This window comes from Oncorhynchus mykiss, chromosome 5, assembly GCF_057628025.1.
Source record: "Oncorhynchus mykiss isolate SJ-2025 chromosome 5, ASM5762802v1, whole genome shotgun sequence".
NCBI classification, from domain to species: Eukaryota; Metazoa; Chordata; class Actinopteri; order Salmoniformes; family Salmonidae; genus Oncorhynchus; species Oncorhynchus mykiss.
In genome coordinates, this window is record NC_143026.1 from 58,637,438 (window position 1) to 58,655,524 (window position 18,087).

At 45.4% G+C, this 18,087-nt stretch overlaps 1 protein-coding gene across 1 annotated transcript; it reads left to right on the forward strand.

Moving 5' to 3' along the window:
• The first annotated feature begins 1,539 nt into the window (after positions 1–1,539).
• Positions 1,540–16,877, forward strand: nwd1 (NACHT and WD repeat domain containing 1). Its single transcript, XM_090235339.1, has 19 exons — positions 1,540–1,623; positions 1,766–1,882; positions 2,299–2,647; positions 2,906–4,250; positions 4,693–4,896; positions 5,116–5,275; positions 6,163–6,280; positions 6,444–6,608; positions 6,958–7,155; positions 7,347–7,469; positions 7,566–7,771; positions 7,942–8,205; positions 8,332–8,449; positions 10,024–10,172; positions 10,741–11,020; positions 13,381–13,757; positions 13,880–14,056; positions 14,159–14,264; positions 14,436–16,877. Exons 1-19 carry the CDS (start codon positions 1,540–1,542, stop codon positions 14,741–14,743), a joined length of 4,848 nt encoding a protein of 1,615 aa, XP_090091465.1. The 3' UTR covers positions 14,744–16,877.
• The last annotated feature ends 1,210 nt before the right edge of the window (positions 16,878–18,087 follow it).

Sequence of the window (18,087 nt, forward strand, 5' to 3'; positions counted from 1 at the left end):
TTTGCACTAACACAGCATGGTCCATAGTGCCAAATGCCTTCGACAAATTAATAAAGACACACAATGTAACTTCTTGTCAAGAGCACAGTGGATGTCATTTAAAGCCTTCATGTTGCTGAATCAGTGCTGTGGCCAGATTTAATCCTGATTGCATTCCATTTAAGATGTTATTTTCTTGGAGGTAGGCCTTCAGCTGCCTACTAAAGATGCCAATACCTTAGACAGTGCAGACAATTTTTATATGGGTCGATAGTTGTCAAGTAGCGAAGGCTCTCCACCTTTCAGGAGAGGCAATACAAAAGCCGATTTCCATAACTTGGGGATTTCCTTATCATCAAGCATAAGGTTAAAAATACATGCTAAGGGAGAGCAATGATGCCTGCAGCTAGGTGTAGGAAGTGGGGGTCTAGATCATCAGGGCCAGGGGATTTTTTTCTATCAATTTATTTCAGGGCTTTACACACTTCTGAAACAGAGAAGGATGAAAAGGGAACCTGGCGATGGAGAGCACAGGGGTGTCAGGTAAATTCATAGGGGGCTCAATTATACCTTGACCTTCTCAAATAAACTGCCTGCATCTAGAAAATGCTGTCAGAGTGGAGGTTCTCTCAGTTACAATCTGTGTGTCTTCCAACAATTGTTTTGGAAGCTTGTGTATCTTTTTTGCACTCCAAACCATTCACTACTTGCCAAAATTTGGATGGATTATTTAAATGACCTGAAGTAGATTTCAGGTAGTGGTCTGCTTTCAATTTACCAATCATAGCCACACCCATATTTCGAAGAGGTATCACATCCATAACTTATGGTGAGAGCTGAAAACAGCAGTTGAAGGGTATCCCTCAAACATTGAAGAATTAAAGAACTTTGCTGCTGAAAGTGGGGAAATATGCCAGTAGAATGGTGCAGCAAGCTCCTTAGTAGCTCCATAAAAGCATTTGGTTGGCAGTGATCTAGGTCAAAGGCTGTGCAACCAAATACAAGCTCCGGAGTGCCAATAACTTTGTCCATGCATTTGTCTTTATTTTCTAAATTAAAACTTAAGTTTACAAAAATACAATAACAAGATGTGGAGACAGTTTTTTTCAATGGCAACTTATTTTAAAAGAAATAGTGAATTATTTAAGAAAAGTGCAACGGTGCCAATATATTTGGCTGCAACTGAATTTATCAGAGAAGTGATTATTCCTTATTTAGCAGATGCTACATCATCACTACAACGGCCCAGCCATTGTATCTGTTTTGAAAGAATCATATCCCGAATTTGCAGGGGCGCAACTTTGGTTTTAGAAGTTGGGAGGATATAACAACCTACCCGACCGCTCAGAGGTGTCCGCATGGTCCTGAAGCACACGTTGCCTCTCGTTTTGTATCACATTCCAAGGGGGGGGGAATGCAATTTCAGAATGTGGGGTCCTGTCCCCAGTGAAAGTTGCACCCCTGCTAATTTGTAATCTTTCGGTGAATAGCCTTGTGTTTAGTTTTGGGTAACACTGCAAACCTAGTGTGTTTTCTGACCTGATGTGACCGTTGGCAGATATGAGCAGTGAAAGAAATGCCTTATTGGACAAAACCTATCCTGAACTTCAAGCTTTTTGTCAGAGTCTGGGCTTAGTGTTTGAGGTGAGTAGCAGTACATTACGGGCCGCCATCAGACACATGTCAATTAATTCTAATTTCATATGAATTCGGAGATCATTATTCGGAGAAGTGTGATGTTAGTGTTGTTGGAGGAACTTCTGTATTTAGTTCTTTATCCCTGAAGGTTGTGGATATGAGATGGGGTCTCCAGGATGCAATTGCTGTGGACCACATGACCACAGAACTGTGTCTTCAGGAAATCGAGGCCTGCAGGAAAGTATCCGTAGGACCAAGTTTCATTGTAAGTGTTGTTCAATACTGTTCCTCTAGCACAGGGGTCCAACTCCGAACCTGGAGAGCTACAGGCTTTTCTTCTAACCCATGACATGAAATAACTGTGGCCCAGACTGAAGATGGATCATTTGATACCTGTATCCCAACGTTTGTTCCACGTTGGTTCAATGTAATTCCATTGAAATGATGCGCAAACAATGTTGATTCAACTAGTGTACCCAGTGGGATGTAAGTGCTGTCTACTGTGCTGGGTCAAAAACCTGCACACCTACTAGCTCGCCAGGACAGGAGTTGGAGAACCCTGCACAAATGTTAATTGGCTCTTCTTTTCCTTGAATTCAATAGTTCTTGAAATATATAATTCCAGCAGGGTGTTATGTGTTTTGATTTAATTTGATTCAATATGTCTCCCTTGTTCTCAAGGCTCTGCTGGGGAACCGGTATGGCCACCGCCCTATCCCCCGTGTCCTCCCAGGAAAACAATTTGAGGTGCTGCTGTCCAAGCTACCACAGGACCAGGTGGGGCTTCTCCACCAATGGTTCAGGAAAGACAACAATGCTGTTCCGCCTGTCTACGTTCTTCAGCCAATCACAACTCTGTTGCCCCACTACAATGACCTTCAGCCTGAGAGAAGGCCGCTACAGGATGACAGTGTCATTTCCTGGCGCTACACAGAGGCTCGATTATTGCAGCTCCTACGCACTGCGGCCGTGCAGGCTGAAAAAGACGGGGATATAACGGTTGAACAAAAACACCAGTTCTTCAAATCTGGTCAGAGCTTGCCAATGTCTTGGACCAGTCATGTTAGAATAGGAGCAAGCTAAAAACCTGTTATGTTCTGCCTTGTGATGTGTAGACAAGTGTTGCTAGATTCAGTCTTGGTGGCTTTCTAGTTACATTTCCACTTAAACTACTATTTATTCGCAATGACTTGGTAGCTTATTTGCTCATTAGCTGTAACTTATTGTAGAAAATCCACATTTTGTAGAACCAATCAACCCATTTTCTGGTGTTCTCCCTCCTCCATAGTGGCGGAGCATGAGATAGAGGAGGGTCTGCGAATTCCAGATGGGGACGAGAGCGAGCCCTCCGCCATCCTCTTCGTGCGGGAGCTACCTCACTTGCGTAAGAAGGACGGCCCGAAGCGGCTGGCCCAGTACATGGATGTGACGGCTGATGGTCTGCTGGATACCGAGGCTCAGGAACTCCTCTCGGGCCTCAAGTCGCGTCTCTTCGCTGCCTCGCCGGGCATGCTCAACCTGCACAGTGTGGAGTTGTGCAAGGGAGCCATCGAGCCCAGCTGCAAGGAGCATGCCCAGTACCTGGAGAGCCTCTGCGAGCAGCTCGTGTCCCAGACGAAGGCCCGCATTCGCAGGAGGGTTGGTGCTGGTTCGTCAGTGGAGGCTGGTGAAGTGAGGACGAATGGGGCAAGAGGAGGAGATGCAAGTCAGAGGAAGGGGGAAGAGGACCGAGGTTGGCTGCTCCAGGAGCTTAGTCACCACATGGCTTTGAGTGCCGGGAAGTGTTCAGGCGTATTTCGCGGCAGGGAGGGACTCCTTGGGAAGATCTGTCTGGCCATGTGGGAGCACACCAACACCCGCCACACGCCCCTGGTGGTGCATGGGCCACCAGGTGTGGGAAAGACAACGCTGCTCTGCAAGCTGGCACAGGAGATGCGTGGCCTCCTGGACCCCAGGGCTGTGGTGGTGCTCAGGTTGCTGGGGACGTCGGCAGAGAGCTCCGACCTGGGCCGTGTCCTCCAGAGTGTCTGTTTCCAGATCTGCTCTGTGTTCAGTTTGTCACCTCCCACTCCAATAACAGCACACACGAGTGAGGACCTGGTGAGGTTTTTCCATGGCCTTCTAGCTGAGGTGTCGGAGCGAGGAGACACACTTCTTCTGATACTAGACTCCTTGGACCAATTGTCTTCAGCCACCCAGGGCCAGAAACTCCACTGGCTACCCAAAGACATCCCCCCCAATGTCCATTTGGTGGTGTCCACCGCAGATACAGGCTCTCCAGTTTTGGCTAACCTTCGGAGAACAGTCGAAGTACCGGGAAATTTCTTTGAAGTAGAACCCCTATCATGTGACCAGGGCAGAGAGATCATGAATGCCTACATGAGGGAAGTGCAACGAAGCCTGACTCCAGAACAGTGTGAAGTGGTACTGTGTAGCTTTCAGCTGAGTGGAAATCCTCTGCATCTGAAGCTACTGCTGGACATGGCCAGGCGATGGGCGTCCTATACACCCGTGACTGACCTGGCCCTGAGCAGTAGTGCACAGGAAGTGATGTCACAGCTACTCCAGGCCCTTGAGGAGAGGCATGGGAAGCAACTGGTTGGCGCAGCTTTGGGATATATCGTTTCTGCTAGGTGAGGTGTTTGTGTACACACACAGATGCATAGTCCACAGGAGGCTTGTGAGGGGAGGACGGCTCATTATAGCTGGAATGGAATGGTATCAAACACGTGTTTGATGTGTATGATTCCATTTATTTCCATTCTAGACATTATTATGAGCACATCCTCCACAATTAAGGTGCCACCAGCCACCTGTGACGCACATACACACGCCCACACACATCTGGTGCATTAACCGACAATACAACATTGATATTTCAATCAATAGACCACTGGAATATCAAGCCAGAGTAATACTTTAACCTACAGACAATCCACATGACGAATTCCCAGATCAAAAGCTGCCGTATCCCCCCCCCCCCTTATCATACATTGGGGTTAGAAACTGAAAAATCCATCCTTCTATTTATAATGATTTATTTTCCAAATTATTATTACTCATTCTGTTCTCCAGGGGTAGTCTATCAGAGGCAGAGCTGCGTGATATCTTGTCCCTTGATGACAATGTCCTGGCTGAAGTCTACCAGTACTGGCTTCCCCCCAACCACTCCCTCATCCGCCTCCCCCCTCTACTGTGGGTGCGCCTCAGGCACGACTTGGGAGAACTCCTCGTGGAGGGACAGGCCAATGGCGTCACGGTGCTCGACTTCCACCACAAGTAAAGATCCTCTCTATATATCTCAGCCAAACAGGTTTAGGGGCTGGGGTTCCAAACTCAGATTAAGCCATTTATTTTTGCTAAAAATCTATTTTAATAATGTAGATTTTCCATTGAGCATGCTTCCAGTCCAGTAGTAGACAATACTTCTTGTATTGATCTGCTTATGGCAGAACTTCCAATCCTGTACTTTGTCTGTGCAATTTAATATGGTAATAGGCTGTTGACTGAAACTGTGCGAGAGAGGTACCAGAGGTCAGAGCAGCAGGCTGACAGACACAGGGTCCTTGCTGAGTACTTCTTGGGTAGCTGGAGCCAAGGCCGATTCAAAGCTGTCCTCCTACCCCCACTGACGACCACATTGGACGCTGACCGCAAGGTAACAGAATGATGGGATTTCAGTTCAGTTTCCTATGATGACATAGAATGGCACCTCAAAGAACCCTTAGATGTGTTTTCAATAATAATCGGTGTACTCCTCTAGTCATTACAGTGTAAAATACAAGGGTCAACTCAGATAGTCCTTGTAGCCATTTTGTTAGCTATTTAGCAGCCTTATTGCTTGGGGGATAGAAGCTGTTCAGGAGCCTGTTGGTGTCAGACTTGATGCACCGGTACCGCTTGGCTTGCGGAAGCAGAGAGAACAGTCTATGGCTTGAGTGGCTGGAATCATGAACAATTTTCCTGGCCTTCTTTTTACACCGCCTGATGTAGAGGTCCAGGATGGCAGGGAGCTCGGCCCCAGTGATGTACTGAGCTGTCCGCACCTCCCTCTGTAGCGCCACGCAAACAAGGCCTTAGCACCTCAAAAGAGTGACGGCCATGATTTGCAAACCAAGTGCAAACGGATTTTACCGGTTGAATCACGCGAACATGTCTGCAGTCAGACAGACGTCCACCAGGGTGGTCAACTAAAACAGACTTCCACGAACAAACGGCAGATGAATGGTAGATCAACGTTCGGTGTGGTGTGTGTGTGTGTGTGGTCCATTTGAGCTGGATAAAAGTCTCTGACACTTTTTTTAGAGGGAGCACAAAAAACACAAAAAATATCACAGTAAATAAGATCTGAAACTTAGGAAGAACAATTGATAGAGATGCACAAGAGGACATGTTTTCCATTTAATGAAATGGACGGTTGTTTTTGATACTACCTTGAAGCTAACCGGACGTGTTTCCATAGTGAAAATGTTTCCGCGGGCTACTTGTGTCGTGTTGAATCATTAACGTACACCTGTCTACTCTCTCCCCTGGCATGTTGCCAAGGTGCCCCCTCAGCCTCTGTGGTTCGCTGAAGGAGTGGCAAATGTCAAAAAGCTGCAGGAGCTGCCCTACCACCTCCTCCACGCAGGCCTCTGGGAGGAGCTGCGCCAGGAGGTCATAGGTAAGGCCACAGTGCAAAAGTCAATGGTGGGAAGAGCCAATACTGGCAGACAGACTTGGCTGATTTGAATTGTCTTATTGTTGATGTCAGGATGTTGTCTTACTGTGTATGATGATGTCATATTACGAAGTCTACCTTTAAGCTGCGACTCTTTGCCCCACAGGCAGTAGTGAGTGGCTGTACTGTAAGACTCTGACCTGTGGAGTGGCCAGTGTCATTGAGGACCTGACCCTCTGCACCAAGCTCATGGACTGCCCCGAGACTCAACTGATCCGAGACACTTTCATTCTCCTCAAGCCCACCCTGGACTTTCTAGATGGCCAGATGGGTCAGATGGGTCAGGGGGGGTGGTATCGTAGTTGAGTGTTACATGTTCAATTAATGCACGTTCTGTTGGGTTTAAATCTGCCCGGTTTCAGGTAAAGTAGCTGGATCACTATTTCACATATTTACGAGCGATGCAACAACAACAAAAAAAATCATAGATCAAAAGAGAATGAGTGCTAACTGTAGGGTAGGTTATTGATGACTCTCGTCCCTCTGGCTTGGAACCAGAAACATTGGCATTATACTTGGATGGGTGGGTGGTTGGGTGATACTGTATCAGGAGAGCCTTCTCTTCACACTGTCTCACCAACTATCTCACTCCGTTCTAATACTATGTTTCCTCTCCAAAGACCCCCCCCTCTTCTACACAGAGGTCTTGGCCAGGCTCCACTCCTTCGCTGAGATGTACCCTTCACTGATAGGACGACTCTGCTGCCAGTGTCACGACTGGCTCTCGTGCTGTCCCGACCCCATCCTTGTCCCCAAGTGCACCTTCCTCCAGCCTCCAGGGGGAGCGCTAAAGACGACGCTTGCTGGTTTCCAGAAAGGTTTGTACACATAGTGTAGGATTCGCCTGTTCATTGCAATTGAGCCCAGGAGTAGGATGAAGTAGCCACCAGATGCTGATCTAATGTCAGTCTGTTTTTCACATCTCCAATGGTTAAAGTTAGGATATGGCATGGGTAAGCTGATCTTACATCTGTGCTTAAGGACAGCTTCTTGTCTTGTCTGTCTGAAGGGGTCACAGCTCTGGATATTTGCCCAGAGAGAGGGATCCTGCTGGCAGGCTCAGAGGACGGGAAGGTGATTGCCTGGGACCTCAATGATCTAGAGGTCATCCAAACCTTAGTGGGACACACAGGTGAGGGCGAAGGTGTGTGTGTGTGTGTATTTCTAAGGAAAGGTATTTGAGTTTGTAATTAATCACTGTCAAGCGTATCCACATTCTGCTCTTCAGCTAAGGTGCTATCAGTGAGAGTGATTGACAGCGGCACTCACTGTCTCTCATTGGCTGCTGACGGGAGTCTGAGGAAGTGGAGCCTGCTGAGTGGCAGGCAGCTGTACTGTACCCAGGAGGCGGTGTCCATTAACTCCTTACCTTCCACCACACACATCCATGTGTCTGAGGAGAGGGCGCTTGTCTTCACTCACTCTGGAGGCCAGGTATGACATACATGTGAAGGGGTTAATTGTATTCTATCGAATACATTTTCTTTGAGGAGTTTTCCTTCAAATGCATATTTTCAATCATTTTGTTAACCAACCTTTTTATATTTACAGTATGTACTCACAAAAAGATATTATCATCAGTAACGCTTCTGCTTTACCTGCAGGGGAAAGTATGGCATCTTAACACAACAGAACTACTCTTCCAAGTCAAAGATACCGGTGTCTCCATTATTCTTGGATTTTTGAATGGAATGGTCGTCTCCCTCTCAGACGGAGGACTTGTCACATTTTCCCACCCATCTGCCGAGGACAAGACAGCGCAGATACATTTGGAAAAATCTTCACATAGTTTGACGCTGACGGCAACCCTTACACTGCAAAGAAATGGCCGACTACTTATAGCATCCAAGGAGGGCTTTCTCTATCAGGTACAGATTGTCGAAACATGTCCTGGAGGAGGATGATTCAATTTCCTATTAGATAGACTGTATTTCTGATTTTAATGGCATAATTGGTTTCTCATCGCATTCTGTTCGACCATCTGTCATTTGTAGGTTTCCAGCACGGTACAGGGCAGACAGTCACAGTGGACTCTGAGACAGACAGTCACAGAGCTTCCAGTCTGTGCAACCTTCCTCTCCGCCTCAGATGACGAAAGGATACTTTTGGCAGGTAGCAGTACTACAGTACAGGAGGACCTTAGGAGGAACCCCATGAATGGCATTGACACGATGTAGCCTACCTCTGTGTCTCTATGGTTCAGGGGGTTGGAGTAGAGTTTCATTCCCATATGGGCCACATACAGTGCATTCGGTAAGTATTCAGACCCCTTTACTTTTTCCACATTTTGATACAATACAGCCTTATTCTAAAATGGATTTAAATATTTTTTTCCCCTCATCGATCTATACACAATACACCATAATGACAAAACAAAAACAGTTTTTGTAAATGTTTGTAAATGTGTGGCTGTGTACTTAGGGTCGTTGTCCTGTTGAAAGGTGAACCTCCACCCCAGCCTGAGATCCTAAACACTCTGGAGAAGGTTTCCATCGAGGATCTCTCTGTACTTTGCTCCATTCATCTTTCCCTTGATCATGACTAGTCTCCCAGTCCCTGCTGCTGAAAAACTTCCCCACAACATGATGCTGCCACCACCATGCTTCACCGTAGGGATGGTGCCAGGTTTCCTCCAGACATGACACTGGGTATTCAGGCCGAAGAGTTCAATCTTGGTTTCATCAGACCAGAGAATATTGTTTCTCATGGTCAGTGTCCTTTAGGTGCTTTTTGGCAAACGTGCCTTTCACTGAGGAGTGGCTTCTGTCTGGCCACTCTACCATAAAGGCCTGATTGGTGGAGTGTTGCAGAGATGGTTGTCCTTCTGAAAGGTTCTCCCATTTCCACAGAGGAACTCAGGAGCTCTTTCAGATTGATCATCAGGTTCTTGGTCATCTCACTGACCAAGGCCCTTTCTCCCCCGATTGCTCAGTTTGGCTGGGCAGACAGCTCTAGGAAGAGTCTTGGTGGTTCCAAGCTTCTTCCAATTAAGAATGATGGAGGTCGCTGTGTTCTTGTGGACCCTTCAAAGCTGCAGACATGTTTGGGTACCCTTCCCAAGACCTGCGCCTTGACACAATCCTGTCTCGGAGCTCTACGGACAATTCCTTCGACCTCATGGCTTGGTTTTTGCTCTGACATGCACTGTCAGCTGTGGGATCTTATATAGACAGGTGTGTGCCTTTCCAAGTCATGTCCAATTAATTTAATTTACCACAAGTGGACTCCAATCAAGTTGTAGAAACGTCTCAAGGATGATTAATGGAAACAGGATGCACTTGAGCTCAATTTCGAGTCTCATAGCAAAAGGTCTGAATACTTATGTAAATAAGGTATTTCTGTTTTTTTATAAATCAGCAAAAATGTCTAAAAACCCGTTTTTGTTTTGTCATTATGGGGTGTTGTGTGTAGATTGATGAGGAAAAAAACAGATTTAATCCATTTTAGATTAAGGCTGTAACATAACAACATGTGGAAAAAGTCCTTTGGTTTGAATACTCTCCGAGTGCACTGTATAGCCTGGTCCTAGATCAGTTCATGTTGTCTTGATGACTTCTTGACTATAGGAATTAGCAAGACCGCACAAACAGATCTGGGACCAGGCTAGGCCACATATACTGAATATGCTAACTGGAAAAGTGTCTGGCAAAAGACTATTATATACAGTAATATTCATATCATTACAGGCTGTGAGAGGACACTGGTCCTTTTCCATAGAGAGTCAGACTGTGTCCAGAGCTTCCTGGATCTGCACCACGAGGACACGGTGTTGTGTGCCTGTGTGTCAAGCGACAGCAGAGTGGTCATCTCGGGCTCTGAGGACCAGACTATACGGGTCAGTATTGGTTAATTGGTACCCATGAAAATGATGCACTTGTATACAACTTGTTTCTAGACTGTTCTGTAGTTATTGATTATTACTGATAATAGATGGCATTGATATAGATGGCAATATAGAGGATATAGATGGCAAGTCACATACTGGGCTTATTCAAAGAAGTCACTTGTTCTCAATGACGAACTTTGATCCAAATGTCTTATCTTGATCCCAGATCTGTTTGTGTGTTTTTGCCAACTACCATTGTTATTGGTATAGCTACAACTTTGATGAAACATCCCTAGATAATGTGGCCTTGTGATATCCTACGTTTCTAAATTGTGCCCCAAATATACACTGAGTGTATTGAGTTGCACTGCCAATGCTTCCCACAGTTGTGTGAAGTTAGCTGGATGTCTTTGGATGGTGGATCATTCGTGATACACATGGGAAACTGTTGAACATGAAAAACACAGTAGCGTTGCAGTTCTTGACACGAACCGGTGCTCCCGGCACCTACTAGTTGGCAAGACAGCACAAACAGATCTGGGACCAGGCTAACATTGATCCACTCTGCTTTTTACAGGTGTGGTCTATGACCACGGGAAACCTCCTTGACTGTTTCCTTGGCATGGATGCCCCTGTCACCACTCTGGCTCTGAATGAGGGCACTGTCGTCTCCGCCTCCTCCTCAGCCTACTACCTGAAGCTGTGGCATCTGCCCTCACCCAACAACCCTCAGCAGAGACCCAATTGCTGCATTCCAGCCGGGTGCCCTCAGGTTGCCCTCACTAAAGATGGCGACACGGTATACTATGTTAGAAACGTAGGCCAGAAAGAAGTGATTACATGGAATTGTCACACAGGTAAAAATACATATGTGCACCTTATGTTTGGGTGAAAAATATGACCTACTTGAAAATTGTCAAAGCAAAAGTTCATAGGGATATACAGTGGGGAGAACAAGTATTTGATACACTGACGATTTTTGTAGGTTTTCCTACTTACAAAGCATGTAGAGGTCTGTAATTTTTATCATAGGTACACTTCAACTGTGAGAGACGGAATCTAAAACAAAAATCCGGAAATCACATTGTATGATTTTTAAGTAATTCATTTGCATTTTATTGCATGACATAAGTATTTGATACATCAGAAAAGCGGAACTTAATATTTGGTACAGAAACCTTTGTTTGCAATTACAGAGATCATACGTTTCCTGTAGTTCTTGACCAGGTTTGCAGACACTGCAGCAGGGATTTTGGCCCACTCCTCCATACAGACCTTCTCCAGATCCTTCAGGTTTCGGGGCTGTCGCTGGGCAATACGGACTTTCAGCTCCCTCCAAAGATTTTCTATTGGGTTCAGGTCTGGAGACTGGCTAGGCCACTCCAGGACCTTGAGATGCTTCTTACGGAGCCACTCCTTAGTTGCCCTGGCTGTGTGTTTTGGGTCGTTGTCATGCTGGAAGACCCAGCCACGACCCATCTTGAAGGCTCTTACTGAGGGAAGGAGGTTGTTGGCCAAGATCTCGCGATACATGGCCCCATCCATCCTCGTCTCAATATGGTGCAGTCGTCCTGTCCCCTTTGCAGAAAAGCATCCACAAAGAACGATGTTTCCACCTCCATGCTTCACGGTTGGGATAGTGTTCTGGGGTTGTACTCATCCTTCTTCTTCCTCCAAACACGGCGAGTGGAGTTTAGACCAAAAAGCTCTATTTTTGTCTCATCAGACCACATGACCTTCTCCCATTCCTCCTCTGGATCATCCAGATGGTCATTGGCAAACTTCAGACGGACCTGGACATGAGCTGGCTTGAGCAGGGGGACCTTGCGTGCGTTGCAGGATTTTAATCCATGACGGCGTAATGTGTTACTAATGGTTTTCTTTGAAACTGTGGTCCCAGCTCTGTTCAGGTCATTGACCAGGTCCTGCCGTGTAGTTCTGGGCTGATCCCTCACCTTCCTTATGACCATTGATGCCCCAAGAGGTGAGATCTTGCATGGAGCCCCAGACCGAGGGTGATTGACCGTCATCTTGAACTTCTTCCATTTTCTAATAATTGCGCAAACAGTTGTTGCCTTCTCACCAAGCTGCTTGCCTATTGTCCTGTAGCCCATCCCATCCTTGTGCAGGTCTACAATTTTATCCCTGATGTCCTTACACAGCTCTCTGGTCTTGGCCATTGTGGAGGGGTTGGAGTCTGTTTGATTGAGTGTTTGGACAGATGTCTTTTATACAGGTAACGAGTTCAAACAGGTGCAGTTAATACAGGTAATGAGTGGAGAACAGGAGGGCTTCTTAAAGAAAAACTAACAGGTCTGTGAGAGCCGGAATTCTTACTGGTTGGTAGGTGATCAAATATTTATGTCATGCAAGAAAATGCAAATTAATTACTTAAAAATCATACAATGTGATTTTTTGGATTTTTGTTTTAGATTCCGTCTCTCACAGTTGAAGTGTACCTATGATTGGCCTCCCGGGTTGCGCAGTGGTTAAGGGCGCTGTACTGCAGCACCAGCTGTGCCACCAGAGACTCTGGGTTCGCGCCCAGACTCTATCGTAACCGGCCGCGACCGGGAGGTCCGTGGGGCGACGCACAATTGGCCTAGCGTCGTCCGGTTTAGGGAGGGTTTGGCTGGTAGGGATATCCTTGTCTCATCGCGCACTAGCGACTCCTGTGGCGGGCCAGGTGCAGTGCATGCTAACCAAGGTTGCCAGGTGCACGGTTGGTGCGACACATTGGTGCGGCTGGCTTCCGGGTTGGATGCGCGCTGTGTTAAGAAGCAGTGCGGCTTGGTTGGGTTGTGTATCGGAGGACGCATGACTTTCAACCTTCGTCTCTCCCGAGCCCGTACGGGAGTTGTAGCGATGAGAAAAGATAGTAGCTACTAACAATTGGATACCACGAAATTGGGGAGAAAAAGGGGTAAAAAAAAGAAAAGAAAAGCAAGAAGTGTACCTATGATAAAAAATACATGCTTTGTTAGTAGGAAAACCTGCAGAATCAGCAGTGTATCAAATACTTGTTCTCCCCACTGTACTTATCATAGAGAAAGAATAAGAAATAATGTTACAAATGTGAGTGTATAATGTGAACCTAGAGGGGCTAACGAACATGTCTCATTGTATGTTTTCAATATCCACATGCAACATGGAGAATATTTGCTTGTATTTGACAATGGGGGCCTGTTAAAGAGAATCTCTCTCCTGTTTGTCTCAGGCTCTTCCACTGACACCATGGCCGTCTCTGCTGAGGTGTGTTGCCTAGAGCTGGCCCAGAACAAGAAACTCCTCTTCTGTGGCCTCACGACTGGCACGGTCCTCATCTACCCCCTAGCCTTCCCCAAAGAGACCCTGTGCATCCCACCTCCTGAGACCCTGCCCACGGTGCGCTGCATGGCCATTGGCGGCCAGGAGAAGCACATGGCCGTGGCCTACGAGGACTCAGTGTGTCTGTTTGAGATCACGGCCAGGGACAGTTTCCCCAGCGTGGAGGGGCCCTCCGCGAGGTTTGCCCTCTCCCTGCTCCACTCGCCCGTCTCCTCCATGGCCCTGCTCCCAGACTGTAGGCTGCTGTACGGAACGGCCTGCGGGGAGGTCTGTAGCATAATTTGCTGACGTTACCCATAATGCTCTGTAGGCCTACACGATATTTCGTTTTAACTTAGTAAAGATGTTGCTGAAGCTAGCATTGTGTCCTGTCTCCTTATTAATATAAGGTCACCATGTACGACTTCAAGTCCGCCTCAACCGCCACCCTGGATGGCCACCGCAGCAGGGTCAACTGCGTGACGACCAGCAACTGGGGGACGCACGCCCTGGTGGGCTCAGAGGACGCCGTGCAGAGGCTGTGGGGGCTGACCCCCCTGGTGCTGGATCACACCATGGAGTTCAAGGTCAGGTTAAAGGTCAACGGTCTAGTCAGGGAGAATCTATTTTTCAGACACACCTCAGATTGACTCATTGACATAAATGTGTTTGGACCTTTTGAAATACAGGGGTTCTTGTTTGAAGGGGTTCTCTGTGCAGCGTTCTCTGAGAGTGACAAGCACGTCTTCACTGGCTCACAGGATAGAACTATTAAAGTCTGGGATGTTGCTAGTGGTATGTGCTCACTTCATTTCTCCATTTGAGTTTTTTTATTTTATTTTACATTGTTTGTTTACTACTATTAGAAATAAATGTTGCTCGCTACTATTTCAAACCATATATCATTCCCATATTGGTATACACAAATGAACACTACATATTGTGTATCATTTTTTTTTGTCCCAGGGAGTCTGTTATTCGTCCAGTATGTCTACGCTCCTGTCACCAAAATGTTGACCTACAGGAATGGCTTTGTGGCAATCTCTCAGCTGGGCTACGTCATCAAGGAAGGATTCCGCTGTCCGGATGGCGTCTGTCCGGAATATAACCCACTCCGGAACGTCAACGCACACTACAGGGTCACGTCCCGGCAGAAGAGTGCAGACAGCCCTCACAGCGTCATCACAGAGATCCCTGAGTACAATCCCGCTCAGTTTAACTTCATGGCCCTGATGCTCAAGAGCAAACCCTCTCACTCATGCCAACTGTTGTAAGGAAACTGACATAACATTACAGACATAGTGTCAATTGTAGAGATCTAGTGTCATATACGGTCCTAAGGTGTGCTGCTACTGTATACAGTAAGTTGACTTCAGTTTCTCACACTGAATTATATGAAAATAGGGGCTATGTCTGTCAGCTCAATTCTCTTGCTTTAAATCAGCTATGCACATTACTTATTATAAAACATTCTGTGAAATGTAGGAATTTGTGTTAGCACATGTTCATCACATGACACGTAGAGATGACAAATATACAAACTGTTACAAAATGCCGTGATTATGTATAAAAGCATCAATATGCAGAACATTTAAGGGCTAGTTGCTGTACAAAGCACACATGTACACTGAGTATACAAAACATTAGGAACACCTGCTCCTTCCATGACATAGCCTGACCAGGTTAATCCAGGTGAAAGCTATGATTCCTTATTGATGTCACTTGCTAAATCCACTTGTCATGGAAATTACCACCAGGGACTCAGTCAAACATTAAATTACTCATTATTATCAGTAAACTGGAGAGGTTCCAACCAACTTAATGCACAATAGTACACGTTGTTCGGGAGATCTGCCGGGGCAGTCCCGTTAGTTCTCTTATAGTTGTATTTGCATGATTTAGCTTATTCATAATTAATTAATCATTAATGTTTGGTTCATGCATGTGACCAACCAATACCTCACAAGGCTTCTTCTCGCCAAGCTAAGACCTTGAAACCGAGATACCCTTTTCAGTTCTCAAAGCAATGTTCTGGGCATACTGCCAAATTGCTTATACTGATTGTGAGGATACCTCCCAGGCGCGATCAATCCGTCAAATTGGTTCTTAGAAAAGCACAAACCATAAACTGTTCCTTCACACACTTACATCAGTGTAGATGAAGGGGAGGAGAGAGGTTATATAAGGATTTTTAAGCCTTGAGACAATTGAGACATGGATTGTGTATGTGTGCCATTGAGGGTGAATGGGCAAAACAAAAGATTGTCTTGCCTTTGAACGGGGTATGGAAGTAGGTGCCAAGCTCACTTGTGTGAGGGGATCAAGAACTGCAACGTTTCCTGTGTGTATCGAGAATGGTCCACCACCCAAAGGACATCCAGCCAATTTGACACAACTGTGGGAAGCATTGGAGTAAACATGGGCCATTCCATGTGGAACGCTTTCGACACCTTGTAGAGTCCATGCCTCGACAAATTGAGGCTGTTCTGAGGGCAAAAGGGGGTGTGTCTCAATATTAGGTGTTCCTAATGTTTTTTACACTCTGTGTAGAAATGTTCATATTTTGTAGAATGATAAAATAAAATATTCTGACATTTCCTGTTGTTGGAAATCATATATAAAATAGTTATTGTCTTTGCCTTCCGGCGCTCTCTTGAACAATCTTTTGACATTAAAGTACAGAGATTCACAGTGCGTACAGACTACTTCTGTTCAAAGTTGTTGCTAAACAACTCCAATGGACCAAGAGGAGGGCCCTCTCATTTATTATTGAAGTCCCAGGAAGCAGGGCACCAAACATTGCTGTCTAGTCTTTCTCTAGTGAAGGAAGGCTCTCTTCCACCATCTTGTTTTCCCCTCTGTTGGACCTTTATACACGGCTTGCAAGAAAAAGACACAAAAACTTGGTACATGATGAGAAATAAGGTTGGGCATTCTACAAACATGCCGTACAATCACTCATATTTTCAAGTCCTTTTGAAAGCACCGTCTTTCTGTTTATTTAGAGAGCATTGCCTTTCTTTTTTTGTATAGACAATTTCCCCCCCAAAAATTAATCTTTAACATAACCAACATATTACACAAAAAAAAACACACACATGCAAAACACAAATACATATTTAAATGATATGCTTTTTCATGGTCATGATTATTTCAAGTGTCCTTAAAGAAACACAAGACTCGTTCCCGAGTCTGTGTTATTTTTCTCCAGCCTCTTTGCTAACACGATCTCATGCAACGTTTTAATCAACATGTTCATCCACGCCGTGAACACTAGCTCTTTAGAGCTTTTCCAATGTCAAGCATTGCCTTCCTGTTCTCTGTGACTTGTGTAGCTTCCTATGGGCTTCTGCTTGTTCTCAACTGAACTTATATCTTGAAATGTGATTAAATATATTATTGGAGAGCTAATCTAATTGTGTTTTTTTTTTATGGCCCCTCTGCAGCTGACAATTTACTAAAAATCTACATGGTATAATTGTATATTTGTATGTGCCATCTTCTTACTGGTCCTGCATACAGTTGATTCCTAATGACTTGAAAATTACATTTGTTGCCTTAACTGGGGCATAAAGACATCCAGAGTAAAAACAAATATATTTAATTTGGGACTGCTATTTCACTCGAAAGGGATTTGCACTTGTCTGATCTGCACTTCTCCGGGATTGACTATGTTTAGAATATCCAGCCAAGCAAACTAAACATGTTTTTCCCCAATCGAATTCAAATGTGAACTACTGAGCCATGTCTTACCTCTAAACATAGCAGACTCACGGTAATCCCCCCCATTAAGAAGAGGTTCTGTGTCCCCCACCACACAACCTTATCCAGGCAGCCAGCGGTGTACACGCTCGCCCCTGTCGAACTCCGCTCCATACTCTGGGCCTCATAGCCACACATGGTGTTGAACACTGTCTGTGGAAATACCGTGGATATAACATTCCGGAGCATGACTGTTGGGTGCGCAGGATTTTGTTCCGGCCTGGCTCTAAAACCCCTGATTCTGATACAAAGCCAACTCATGAATTATAGTGAATAAACTTGATTTAAACATTTCCAGGTTTAGATTGAGTTGCTTCACTGCAGTTCTGTCATTCTGTTCTATGATAGTAGGTTGTGCTAAATTGCTCTTGGATTCTGCTAATACAGGAAGTATTTCAGCAGTCCGCTGTCCACTGTTCTGTCAGTATGCAGTGCGTAGTGTTGTGGTCTATTTCTTCTCATTTCATTTTCATAGCAAAGGTTGTTCCCAAAGGTCATTTATATACTGTCATTCTTTAGTAATTAGTACATTATTAATGATTCATGTGATGCCCCTCTCCCCATTTAACGATCATGTTATAATATAGTCATATTTTCATTAATCAGACTCTTTCATCCGAACACACCAATACACAAATACTCTGTATATGAGGCCCATAACGAAATCAAATCCACAATTCTAGTAATTCTATTTATATGGCCAGCACCATGCTCCAACCAACTGAACCAGTGTAATTAACCTGTTTCAGAACAAAGTCAATAACATGTTTTCAAGTCCAAATCATCCCGATTGCCTTTTCATCAACTTTTCAGTCCTCTCCAAAACCTGAAAGAACACCAGAAAACATCTCAGTTA

Coding starts and splice junctions, on each gene's coding strand:
- nwd1 (XM_090235339.1), top strand. CDS start 1,540: ATGAGCAGTGAAAGAAATGCCTTATTGGACAAAACCTATCCTGAACTT. Junction 4,251..4,692: donor GGATATATCGTTTCTGCTAG/GTGAGGTGTTTG, acceptor TCTGTTCTCCAG/GGGTAGTCTATCAGAGGCAG. Junction 7,156..7,346: donor GCTTGCTGGTTTCCAGAAAG/GTTTGTACACAT, acceptor GTCTGTCTGAAG/GGGTCACAGCTCTGGATATT.